Source organism: Aotus nancymaae, unplaced genomic scaffold, assembly GCF_030222135.1.
Source record: "Aotus nancymaae isolate 86718 unplaced genomic scaffold, 86718_ANA_hifiasm-v0.15.2.pri h1tg000011l, whole genome shotgun sequence".
Lineage (NCBI taxonomy): Eukaryota > Metazoa > Chordata > Mammalia > Primates > Aotidae > Aotus > Aotus nancymaae.
Genome location: NW_026988422.1, coordinates 21,123,930 through 21,137,346, shown reverse-complemented (window position 1 = coordinate 21,137,346; position 13,417 = coordinate 21,123,930). Strand labels below are relative to the sequence as shown.

Sequence of the window (13,417 nt, the reverse complement as noted above, 5' to 3'; positions counted from 1 at the left end):
GGAGCCTAGAATGATGTTCAGGAAGATCAGGTTAAATGGTAACCAGAAAACAGAGGTCAGAGACCCAGGAAGAGGCTCTTCCAGACAAGGATCCTAGAGAACACCAACAGTATGAATGGAGCCCAGTACTATCTAAGGGATCTCTGGTCTACCACTGCCCAGGACCAAGTCTGTTTTCAGTGTGGAAAGACAGGAAACCAGTGTAACTCCAGGGACAGGTGAAATAACAGGAAGAGGCTCTTTAGAGACTAGAAATTTCTACAAGTTCCTAGAAGTCAAGACCAAGTTACTTCTGAAGCCAACAAGGAACTTCTGAAAATGGTCAGTGGCCTAGCCTGCCTCAACCATGAAGCATCCTATACTTGTTTTCCCAAAACTCCCTTCAGTTCCTCTCTGCTTCTAACTACTGCTATTCTGGCTTTGTAAAGGTAGCCCTCCATTTCTAAAGTGCAGGCAGTTAGTGGGCAGCTGGCTTACAGAATAAGAATAAGCATGGTCATCTGGATAATAATCTCTATCACATGCATCAGACAAAATTCAAATGAACAGCTCCATGGGACATTGCCCATTTCCACAGTCACACAGCTATGGGCTGCTCATCCTCCCTCTCTGGATGGCCAAGTCCAGAACTCTATGTGGGTACAACATGGAGCATTCCAGATGGTGGTGCCCCAGGGGCCTGACCATGGTGGTACCCCAGAAGCCTGATGTGTAGGTCATGGATCTGGGAGGAGTTTGTGTAGCCGGCATTCCAGGGCATTTTCAGGTTAGTACCAGAGTTAGTAGTCTGCGCTTAGATCACAAATCAGAATGGGACAAGCAAGGAGGGTCATCAAGATGTGAAGCCAGGTGGAGCCAGAGCCAAGGGAAACTGCTGCAAGGGGAAAGTTGATAGCAATGTTTGGAAGATAGGTCCTAGCAGTGTTTCCTAATGGTCAACATTATACTTGATAAGCATAGAGATTCCATTCCAAACCTAGTGAATCAGCATTTGCAAAAGAGCAGCTTGGGAACCTGTGTAGTTTTTGTTTTTATCACTGTGCGAGTTTGGGAAACATTGCTAGAAGAATGATTGTCAACCCTGGCTGCACATTAGCACCAACCAGAAAGACTTGTAAAAAAAATATTGGTGTCCAGGTCCCACCTCAGATCAATTAAATCAGAATCTCTGAAGGTGGAACATAGATAGTTATCTTTTCAAATGTTCTCCAGGACAATCTGAAGGTATGTGAACGTCTGAGAGTTGCTGTCTCAGAGGAATCTCCTGTATCAAGACCAGGTTTTCACCATATATTTTTGCAGGGCCAGCCTCTGGCAGGGATGTGCTAAGCAGTTAAAGGAATAAAGACCAGAGAGGAGTGTGGGTAGATTGCTTTGGTACAGGGTGTTACATTCGAGGTACCAGTTGAACAAGGCTCCTTCATGCCTTCATACCCAGAAAATGTGTTTAATTCACCTCTCCTTCCACAGGTTAAATGGGAGATGAATTGAGAGCCTCTAGGTAGATCTTGATGGGATTCCTCACTGGCTTACAACAGCTGCCACTACTCTGAGCTTTGGTTCTTCTTGCAGGAAAGAATCAAAAGGGGGCCCAGACCCAGACAGAGGAGGAGATGGCCAGATACATCCAGGAACTCCAAAAGCATCAGGTGAGTGGCGGCCTCCATGCTGGTTCAGGCATTGCTGTTGCCACCAGACCCTATACCACTCAAACACTGCCCAGTGCCCCATGAGACCAAGGAGACACACTCTGTTCAATACAGTAGATCCTGAGTGATACCCCATCACCTGTACTATAAAACAGATACAGACACTTCCCTGATAAAACAGGGCCCAGTAGATCTCAACAGGTATAGGTTACAACTTGGTGAGTGGCTGCATAAGGCAAAATCAGGCAGGTGGTGATTTGCAAATGAGGTGGAAGTGATTTGCAAATGAGCATGGTTTAAGTAAGTGTGTATCTTGTCATGAACAGTGTCCAGACCCAAAGACTGTGAGCTCTTGAAAGCAGGCTCTGTAACTTGCTCACCATTGTTCCCTGGCAGCTCTCACAGGGCCTGGTATTTAGTCAGCACTCAGTGAGCATGAAAGCAGTGGATTTGGGCCACAGCAGAAAGGATTTATGTTAAACGTCAGTCTGACTAGAAAATAGACTAGAGTTGACAGAGACTCCTTCCCAGAGACTAAAGAAGATAATAAATAAGAATTTTGTTCAGGTTCTATGTTATTAAGTTAAAGGCTTCCTTGGAGGAAGGGTTCTTTTTTTTTTGAGACGGAGTTTCGCTCTTGTTACCCAGGCTGGAGTGCAATGGTGCGATCTCGGCTCACCACAACTTCCGCCTCCTGGGTTCAGGCAATTCTCCTGCCTCAGCCTCCTGAGTAACTGGGATTACAGGCACGCGCCACCAGGCCCAGCTAATTTTTTGTATTTTTAGTAGAGATGGGGTTTCACCATGTTGACCAGGATGGTCTCGATCTCTTGACCTCGTGATCCACCCTCCTCGGCCTCCCAAAGTGCTGGGATTACAGGCGTGAGCCACCATGCCCGGCGGAGGAAGGGTTCTTAGCAGAATAGTGATCCTCTGACATATGGAACTGTTGGGCTCCTGGGCCCATCCTTCTACTGGCTTATCATGTAGTGTTCACAGAGGATATTGCACCTTCCATTACCTGTCTGTAGACCAAATGTAGTAGTACTAGCCTTCTCTCTGACATAGAAGTTTTTAAGGAATATAATGGTCACAAGAACTGCTAAACTATTGATGTGAAATATTGCACATGAGTAAACAGAACTATTACTGTTAATAGTAATTGCTCATATTTACTGATCATTCTCGATGTGCATTTTGTCATCATTGTCACTGATAGTATAGAAATCTCACGTCAGTTGTTTAAGCAGAAGCAAAAGCTTCTAGCCTTTTGCTTTTTCAAAGTTCACCAGTCTTGAGTCTCAAAATGAGTTCAATCCCATCAAAGAGAAAATTTAAAAAAATAGGAATTACTTTCATCTAGGATAGAGGAGTTATCAGACAGTAGGAAGTGAATTATAATAACTGATATGTTTAAGTGTCTGTGTTTGATGTGAGTCCTCTCAGAGCAGATGCCGAGGCAAGGATACAAGCACACACAGTTTATTTGGGAGGCAATCACAGGAAGCACCAGAGGAAGATTTGGGAAACGAGTCCAGGAAGGGAAGGAAGCAATGAAGAGTGGGTATTCAGGCCTGTTATCACTGTGAATAAGTGGCACTTAATTCTGTTGGGGGTCTCTGGGAATGGCGTAACAGTGCCTGAGTGAGGATGAAGCTGGGCTGTTTCTACAAGAACTCCCATCAGCCATTGGCTGAGGGCTGCTACTGGGAAACATTAATTCCCTGGCATTTGTGACCTATCAGTGTGTGGACAGAATGGGTTCCAGCAGCTAGAGAAAGCCCTCAGGCAGAGACACAGATGCTGGCAGTAGGTAGGAAGTCACGCCAGTGTCCACCCAAACACAGGGGCTATGGCTGGAACACCAGCAGTATCTGCTAGATACCAGGCACTGGTTTCAGGTTTTAAAAAATGTATTTATTTAGTTGAGATATGATTCACATACCATAAATTCACCCCTTTAAAGTGTATATTCCTAAGATTGTCAATTATCTCACTACGATCTTAATTCTAGAACATTTTCATTATCCCAGAAAGAAATCCCATACCTGTTAGAAGTCACCATCCATTCTCTTCTTCCTCCAGCCCTTTGCAACCACTAATCTACTTTCTGACTATAGATTTGCCTGTTCTGGACATATTACAGTGGTATCATACAACAGTATAGCCTTTTCTGTCTTTCACGTAGCATAATGTTTTCAAGGTTCATTCTTACAGCATGAATCAATACTTCTTTCCTATTTATGGCTGAATAACATTCCATCATACGGATATACCACATGTTGTGTTATCCATTCATCAGTTAATGGATATTTAGGTTGTTTCAATTTGGGGACTCTGATAAATAAAGCTGTTATGAACATTTGTGCACACAAGTTTTTGTGTGGATATATGTTGTCCATTCTCTTGGTATTTACCTAGGAGTGGAATTGGTGGGTCATATGGTAACTCCATGTTTAAACTTTTGAGAAATGGCCAGACTGGTTTCCAAAGCTACTGCACCATTGTACATCTGTACCATGGAGTTTCAGTTTCTTCACCTACTCACCAACAGTTTTGTTATTGTTTTTATTTTAGCTGTCCTAGTGGGTGTGAAGTGGAATCTCATTGTGATTTGCATTTCCCACGTGACTAATGATGTTGAGCATCAAGTCCTTATTGGCCATTTGTATATCTTCTTTGGAGAAATATGCCAGGCACTGTTGTAAGAGATGGTACTTTATTATTGTGGTTCTGCAGTTGAAGAAATTGAGACACAGATTTCATAATATGCCCAAGGTCACCCAAAAAGTAGCACAGCCATTGTTGAAGCTCAGGCAGTCTGCCTCCAGAACCTGTTGTACTTAACACCTCTTTGGACTTGTTGGATTCAGAACACCTTGTAGCATTTCCATTTAACATCCTTTTCTTCATCCTTAAAATGGGAACCATAATGTCTGATCTACTTGTTTCATAGGAGTCCAAGTGGAGTCAACTTAATTCCATAAACAGCCCCTGCATGACCATGTCATGAATAGGCTGTGGTTCTTGTTCTCAAGTTGTTCATAGTCTACAAAGGAGCCAGACAAGTAAACAACTAAAATTCAGCATAAGCTTGTAAATGTCAATGCTATATAGTCTGGAGGAACGATAAATGCCAACAGTTGTTTAATATTTCCATGACACCTATTTTCTCTTGCATCTCAAAGGAAACGGCTGAAAAGACCAAGAGAGTGAGCACCAAAGAAATCTAATGAGGAGGCACAGGACAGTGTCTGGAGCCCAGCACCTTCTCTTCCACTTCAGCGCTGAGTCCAGTATACACAAGTGTCTGCCACAGTCGCCAAATCACCAGTATTTGCTTATATAGCAATGAGTTTCATTTTGTTTATTTGTTTTGCAATAACGGATATGAAGGTGGCTGGCTATGAGGGGAAGGGCCATAGCCTTCATTTCTAGGAGTGCTTTAAGAGAAACTGTAAACGGTGCTCTGGGGCTGGAGGCTAGTAAGGAAACTGCATCACAACTGAGAGAGGAGCAGACCCAGATCTGAACCCCTTTTGAGTTTATGGCAGCTGTCAGCAGGCTGCAGGGAGTGCATGCAATGCCAGAGAGGACTTAGCAAGGTGTCCCTGGAGGAGAGGTTTGGGAAGCTCCAGAGAGGAACGCTGTCTGCTTCCAGCCTCTTTCTATTGCCATCAGCATGACAGACTTCCAACATCCATGCATCTCTTGGTCCCAGTAACTGCCTCTAGATACATAGCCACCCTGCTGGTTACCCAGTGTCCCTCAGACTTGGATGTAGTGTGTGGGACGGTATGCCCAAATGATGCAGATACTTGTATACTTCAAGCCCCTTAGTGACCTAACCAAATTTTTAAAACACTTTTTACCAAAGGTGCTATTTCTCTGTAACACTTTTTTTTTCCGCACGTTGACTTTATTCTTCAATTATTATCATTATATTATTGTTTTTTAATATTTTATTTTCTTGACTAGGTATTAAGCTTTTACAATTATATTTCAGTAGTCCAACCACTTCATAGGTGGAAGGAGTTTGGGGTTCTTCCTGGTGCAGGGGCTCAAATAACCCAGATGCCCCCAGCCTGCCACATCCTAGATGTAGCCCGTAGTTGGCCCCCCTAGCTTCCAACAGTCTACTATCTGCCAGCGGTTTAGGGGGTGCCTCAGACCAAAGCCAGGGGAAGAAGCATCTTCGTAAAAAACTTTCAAGATCCGAAGATTAATTTGTTTTTATTTATTCTGAGAAGTTCAGGCAAATCCGTATTCCAAAGGATGGAGACAAGTGCAGCCAAGCAGGGCTTAGGATATTCCAGCCCACCAATGTGCTCATTGGCCTACTACTAACTAGGAGAGTGAGTTGGCCCTGTCTCCTCCTTTTTCTGGACCTCAGTTTCCTCAGTGAGCTGGTAAGAATGCACTTTTGATTTGATAAATTATAAATTCTGTGATTCTGATCATTGGTCCAGAGGAGAGCTAGGTACCTGTGATTTTTCCTTCTTTTCTGTAGAATAAATGAAACCTTGTTGTTAGAACAAGAAATGTCAGATGGCCAAAAACAAGATGACCAAATTTGATCTCAGCCTGATGACCCTACAGGTTGTGCTGTGATACAGAGTCCTCATGGGTAAAGCAGGAAGAGAGCGGGAAAGAGAACCACCTCACTCTGTCTTCATAATTGCATTTCCTGTTTAACCTCTGGCTAGAAATAGAAAGCATTCTCTTTAGAGATGAGGATAAAGAAAGTTTCTAATTCAACAGGGGGAAAAAAATGGAGATTTAACCTTAAAACTGTGACTTGGGGAGGTCAGTCATTTACACTTATTCCTGTGTCTTTCAACTTCTGTGATTATTAACCCTACTCACTACCCTGTTTAAGATGCGTTTGGAATACCAAAGATTAAAGCCTTGACATAAGATCTCATTTGCAGAAAGCAGATTAAAGACCATCAGAAGGAAATTATTTAGGTTGTAATGCACAGTCAACGCTGTGCCAAAAATAGAATTCCTTCTAAATTGTTTTCCTTGTTCTCATTTGAAAGAAAATTCCACCTTGTTCAGCATTTCAAACTTTTATGTATCATCCTATTTAAAAACTCTCTTCAAACCCCACTTGTGCAGTCTGAATTACAGCTCCCTGTACGAGTGCCTTGGAGAACTCACAGCAGCATGCCTTAATCAAAAGTTTTGCCAGTCCTTGGACACCATGGGAGAGGGCAAGAGTACCAATTTGTTAAAAGCAAGAAACCAGTGTCTCTTCACTAGTCACAGATAGAACAGTGGTTACCATCCAAGACTACTCTACCCTGCAACCAACATTGTACTCCCAAGAGCAAATCCACATTCCTCTTGAGTTCTGCTGCTTCTGTGTAAATAGGGCAGCTGTTGTCTTTGCCATAGAAACACATGATCTGAGGACCATTCATGGAAAGCTGCTAAATAGCCTAGTTTGGGGAGTCTTGCATAAAGCTTTGCATGGAGCAAACAGGATTAAATCAGGTTCAGTTCCTTTAGCCCTCTAAAAGCATAGGGCTTATGCTGCAGACTTCCTTGGGCTTTCTCTGTGTGTGTAGTTTTGTAAACACTATAGCATCTGTTAAGATCCAGTGTCCATGGAAACCTTCCCACATGCTGTGACTCTGGACTCTATCACTGTTTTTGGAAACCAGAGCTTCTCTGCCTGCTAACAAGCCTATGTGGACCCGTCTGAATGTCTTTCCTTTACACCTATGTTTTAAATAGTCAAACTTCAAGAAACAATCTAAACAAGTTTCTGTTGCATATGTGTTTGTGAACTTGTATTTGTATTTAGTAGGCTTCCATATTGCATTTAACTTGTTTTTGTAACTCCTGATTCTTTCTTTTCAGATACTATTGATGAATAAAGAAATTAAAGTGGTAGTTTTATTGGTTTTCTTTCCCCCAATTAAGGCCAAATAAAGTTGTGAAACATGACCCATTTACTTCCTAAGAGTGGATCTGAATTTCAGGAGCCTTAAAAAGGACTGAAGAGTTTCTCCTGGAACTGCAGCTTGGATGGAAAGTTTACTCAGGGACTGGTAGAACAAGTTTCTTTGAAAGGATCATGGATAGTGGGTCTCGGGTAAGAGGTGATGAGAAGTAAGAATGTCTTAGTCCCTTCAGGTTGCTATAACAGAATACCTCAGACTAGGTAATTATAGACAACAGAAATGTATTGCCCACAGTTCTGGAGGCTGGGAAGCCTAAGATCAAGGTGTCAGAAGATCAGAAGATTCAGTGTCTGATGAGGGCTTGTTCTCTGCTTCAAAGATGGCACCTTCTTGATGCATCCCCATATGGTGGAAAGGGTAAACAAACTCCCTTAGGTGCCTATTATAAGGGCACTTATCCCATTCATAAGGGTTAACCTTTCATGATCTAATCATCTCTCAAGAGCCTCACCTCTTAATACCATTGCTTTGGGGATTGTTTTAACATATGAATTTTGAGGGGACACAAACATTCCAGGTAAACGATAGCAAGAATTTGAAGGAACACTTCCCTTGGTAAATAGACTTATTACAGCAGAGTAAGTAAGATGAAGACAGGGATAGGAGGCCTGTTGCTGGGAATGGATGCCAGAGGCAGTGTCTCCCTGAGTTCCTCATCCCATCAGACTATGAATGAAGCAGTTAGTTCCTGGCTTTGAGTTTCCAGAACCTCTCAGTCTAATCACTTGTAGTGGCTAAGTGAAGGAAACATCTATGCAGTTTCAAAATAAAGCTATATCAATTAACACAACCTGTTGAGGAATTTTTGTTTTTGTTTAGCCCCAAGAGCATCCATTATAATTATTTTTTTACATAGTAGGTGCTCAAGAAAACAACGAATATGATGGAATGAAATAATTATGACCAATTTGTGTTACTTCTCGAATTCATGCTATGGGGGCTGAGGCTTGACTTACATTTGCCTTTCATCCTGAAGCAGAGGAGGAATATCTTGATGCTAGCACAGTATTGAGAAACCATGAGGAATACTTTGTACTCAGACATAAGACTATTTCTACAGGTGCCACAATCCACAGACTCCAAAGCCTTGCAGTTTTCTCATGTGAAAGTCACATCACAGGAAAAGACTGCAAGGCTAATAAGGAAACATGAGCTAATAAGGAAATGGGATCTGGAGCTTCCAGTGAGGGCAGAATCAGAGGTGATTTCCTACCTAGTATTTCATACCTCTTTCTCCAAGGCCTAGACAAACCTATCATTTCAAAGTCTACTACTCTGCCTCTGTACTGTATCTTAATAGTACACCTTAGATTTGGGGGGGCAAAGTTAAAATTTTAAATATTTTCTCCCATAATTTTATATCTAAAGTGTATCTAACCACCAAGCATGCCAGCCAAACCAGACCCCTCACCATTTCCCAAATATATGCTGTAATTTTCTCCTTCTTTTGGCTATGCTTTATAAGAAATACCTTTCTTCTTTCCTTCAATTATGTACACCTCATCCCAGCTCTATCCAAATCCCATTATCCTCTGAAGGCTACCCTAATAGTGGTAGCCTAAATGGTCTTTTTCCTCTGAACTTGAATAGCTTTTGGTTATGTTTCCGTATGAGTTACCAAACGCTACTTTATATTTTAGTTACTTTGGGTTCATGTTTTTTAAAATAACGTTATTGATATATATTTCATATATTTTCATACCATACAATTTAACCACTTAAAGTGTATAGTTCAATGGTTTTTTAGTAGTATATTCTTGTACAACCATCACCACAATGAATTTTAGGACAATTTCATCCTGCCAAAAAGAAACGCTGCACTCATTATCAGCCACTCCCCATTCTCCCTTCCCTCTAGCTCTTGGCTACTACTAATCTACTTTCTGTCTCTACAGATTTGCCTGTTTTAGAGGATTTTATATAAATAGAATCATACAGTAGGTATTCTTTTATGACTGGTTTCTTTCACTTATGTGCCAGAATAACGTTTCCAAGATTCATCCATGTTGTAACATGTATCAGCACTTCATTCCTTTTTGTTGCTGAATAGTGTTCCATTGTATGTAAATACCACATTTTATTTATCCTTCATTAGTAGAGATTTGGTTTGATTCTATTTTTTGGCTATGATGAAAAATGCTGTTATGAACATTCATGTATAAGTTTTTGTGACAACATATGTTTTCATTTCTCTTGGATATATACCTAGGAGTAAAACTGCTGGGTCATATGGTAACCATTTTTTTAACCTTCTGAAGAACAGCCAGACTGTTTTCCAAAGTGACTACACCACTTTTTCATCCCCAGTATTGGTCTGTGAGGGTTCTAATTTCTCTACATCTGCACCATCACTTATTAGCTATCTGTCTTTTTTATTTTAGCTATCTTAGTGGGTATGAGTAGTATCTCACTGTGATTTTATTTATTTTTTTAATTGCATTTTAGGTTTTGGGGTACATGTGAAAAACATGCAAGATTGTTGCATAGGTGCACACGTGGCAGTGTGATTTGCTGCCTTCCTCCCCTTCACCTATATGTGGCATTTCTCCCCATACTATCTCCCCCCAACTCCCCACCCCCCGCTGTCCCCCCCACTCCCCCGCAACAGAACCCAGTGTATAGTGCTCCCCTCCCTGTGTCCATGTGTTCTCATTGTTCAACACCCATCTATGAGTGAGAACATGCGATGTTTGATTTTGTGTTCTTGTGTCAGTTTGCTGAGAATGATGGTTTCCAGGTTCATCCATGTCCCTACAAAGGACACGAACTCATCGTTTTTGATGGCTGCATAATATTCCATGGTGTATATGTGCCACATTTTTCCTGTCCAGTCCATCATCGATGGGCATTTGGGTTGGTTCCAGATCTTTGCTATTGTAAACTGTGCTGCAATGAACATTCGTGTGCATGTGTCCTTATAGTAGAACGATTTATAATCCTTTGGATATATGCCCAGTAATGGGATTGCTGGGTCAAATGGAATTTCTATTTCTAGATCCTTGAGGAATCGCTACACTGTCTTCCACAATGGTTGAACTAATTTACACTCCCACCAACAGTGTAAAAGTGTTCCTATTTCTCCACATCCTCTCCAGCATCTGTTGTCTCCAGATTTTTTAATGATGGCCATTCTAACTGGCGTGAGATGGTATCTCAATGTAGTTTTGATTTGCATTTCTCTAATGACCAGTGATGATGAGCATTTTTTCATATGTTTGTTGGCCTCATGTGGACTTCATGACCAAAACACCAAAAGCATTGGCAACAAAAGCCAAAATAGACAAATGGGACCTAATCAAACTCCACAGCTTCTGCACGGCGAAAGAAACAGTCAATAGAGTGAATCGGCAACCAACAGAATGGGAAAAAATTTTTGCAGCCTACCCGTCTGACAAAGGGCTGATATCCAGAATTTACAATGAACTAAAACAGATCTACAAGAAAAAAACAAACAAGCCCATTCAAAAATGGGCGAAGGATATGAACAGATATTTCACTGTGATTTTAATTTGTATTTTCCTGATGGCTAATGATGTTGATAATCTTTTCATGTGCTTATCAGTGATTTTTATATCTTTTTTGGAGAAATGTCTGCTCAGATCTTTTGCCCTTTTTAAATTGGATTTTCTTATATATTCGTGCTTAATCTCTGTTACCATACAGTAAATCTCTTAAAGGCAGTGATTGTATTTGGACAAAATCACATTCTACTATGTTGTTATCCAGCACACCATAAATATGTGACTTGGCAAGTTAGTTAATTTCCTCACATCTCAGTTTTCTTGTCCGTAGAATGATAATAATACATACCTTACAGAATGAATGTGAGGATTAAATAAAAATAATGACCACAGAGACCTTAGGGCAGTGCCTGGCACTTATAAAATAACCAATAAACATGACCTATTATTCTTACTTGTTTGTATACCTTGATAGTACAGTTTCTTACACACAGTAGGTACTCAATGTCTATTTGTGAATGAATTAATTGGGGACTAAAATTATTTTAGCTCATTTATAGTTATAGTTATGACTAGCTATCAATGGAAAGGTCAAGCCAATATGGAACCAACATAGACTGAGCAAGTGGATAAAATTTAGAAGATAGTCACTCCAACTCCCATAACAATCAATAAGGAAAACACAGCACCAGGTCTAAGATAAACCCCTAAGTAGAGTGAACTCAATAGGAGTAGCCATGAAGATGATTTTGTAGCTCTAACAAATGCTTCATCAAAGACTCCAAATATATTTAAAGATGTCATGTCATTATTTGAATCTTCAACATAAAAAGGCCTAAATTTCAATAAAGAAGACTGGAGACATATTTAGGGAGGCATTTTAATCTATCAATTCTACAGCAATAGCAAACTGTGGCAGAGGAAGGAACTGCTGAAAACTAAACCGCTAGACCTTATGTAACAAAATTGGCTGAAGACTTACTCTTGGCCCCTGCAAATACAGAAGCCAATTCCTCCTCAGGATGGATTGAAAGACTACAGCAACCTCTACCTTCAATGCTGCCCTAAACATAGAGTAACTGGTTTTTTGAGATTTGGACTACAATTTGCAGGAAGATGGCAGAACTTTAAACCATCCTAGACCAATATGGATAAACCAAACTGAGAGGAATTTAGCAGTGGAAATAAATCAACACCTTGCATGCTAGGCTAAGCAACTGGCCTTCATCTTATAAGCAATGAGGAAACATGGGGTAAAGGCAGGAGGAAAAAGAGATGGACTGAAATCATGAAAGCAGTGCATTAGAAAGGATTGTCTGAATCAGAGGTGACTGGAATAGAGGTAGGAGTGACTTCAGGAGGCATGAGGTCCTGATATACCTTGAAGACAAAAAATACAATAAGCATAAATCTTGGGCAAGCAAGTTCAGATCAACCTCTCAAATCCTAATCCCTAAGACATGGAACGGCTCAGAGCAGAGGACTATGATTTATGTAAAAAATTGTGAAATCATGGGTAAAAACTGTTCCCAACTTTGTTTTTCTACCCTGATCATGATCTAACAAGTGGCAGAGAGTAATAGTTATAACAATAACTACTATTACAGCTAATAATAGTAATTGCCACTACTTACAGAATATTGACTTTGTGCTAGATACTATGCTAAGCACTTTAGAATTATACCTTCCAATGACCCTATGAAACAGATAACATACTTCATAATACAGATGGTGAAATCAAGTCTTACAGAAATTAAGTAACAAAATCAAGATTAAGCAAAAGAAATCTGATTTCCAGAGGTGGGTTTGGAAACCTGTATCTGATAAAAACCAAAGCCCACTCTTTTAACTGTATCAATATACTGCTTCCTAACTAGAATGGCTTATGAAAGGATCCTCCACTTGGATTATTTCTTGGTTTGTCTGCAGTCAGTAAGTCAATAGGACCTATCTAAGTCAGGTATGTCAAAAGCTATTCATGCATTTATTTCATTCACTCACTATTTACTGCCTACAATGTCTCAAGGGGATACCATGGTAAACAGATAAGGTTCTTGCCTTCAGGAAGCCTAGACAGGGTAGCTGAAGGAGGAGGACAATTCATTTGATCTCCTTTGTTTTTTCAAAACTATTCTTTTTTTTTTTTTTTTTTTTTTTTTTTTTTTTGAGTCGGAGTTTTTCGCTCTTGATACCCAGGCTGGAGTGCAATGGCGCGATCTCGGCTCACCGCAACCTCCGCCTCCTGGGTTCAGGCAATTCTCCTGCCTCAGCCTCCTGAGTAGCTGGGATTACAGGCACGCGCCACCGTGCCCAGCTAATTTTTTGTATTAGTAGA

The 13,417-nt window shown here is 40.8% G+C and overlaps 1 protein-coding gene across 5 annotated transcripts in view; it reads left to right on the top strand.

Moving 5' to 3' along the window:
* Nucleotides 1–7,550, top strand: part of FSTL1 (follistatin like 1) — a 160,559-nt gene extending 153,009 nt beyond the window's left edge. For all 5 annotated transcript variants that reach the window (XM_064374668.1, XM_064374670.1, XM_064374667.1 and 2 more), the window contains 2 exons: nt 1,573–1,649; nt 4,838–7,550. In XM_064374668.1, coding sequence (XP_064230738.1) covers nt 1,573–1,649; nt 4,838–4,882 — 122 coding nt within the window. In that variant the 3' untranslated portion in view covers nt 4,883–7,550. The remainder of the gene's footprint in view (nt 1–1,572; nt 1,650–4,837) is intronic.
* The last annotated feature ends 5,867 nt before the right edge of the window (nt 7,551–13,417 follow it).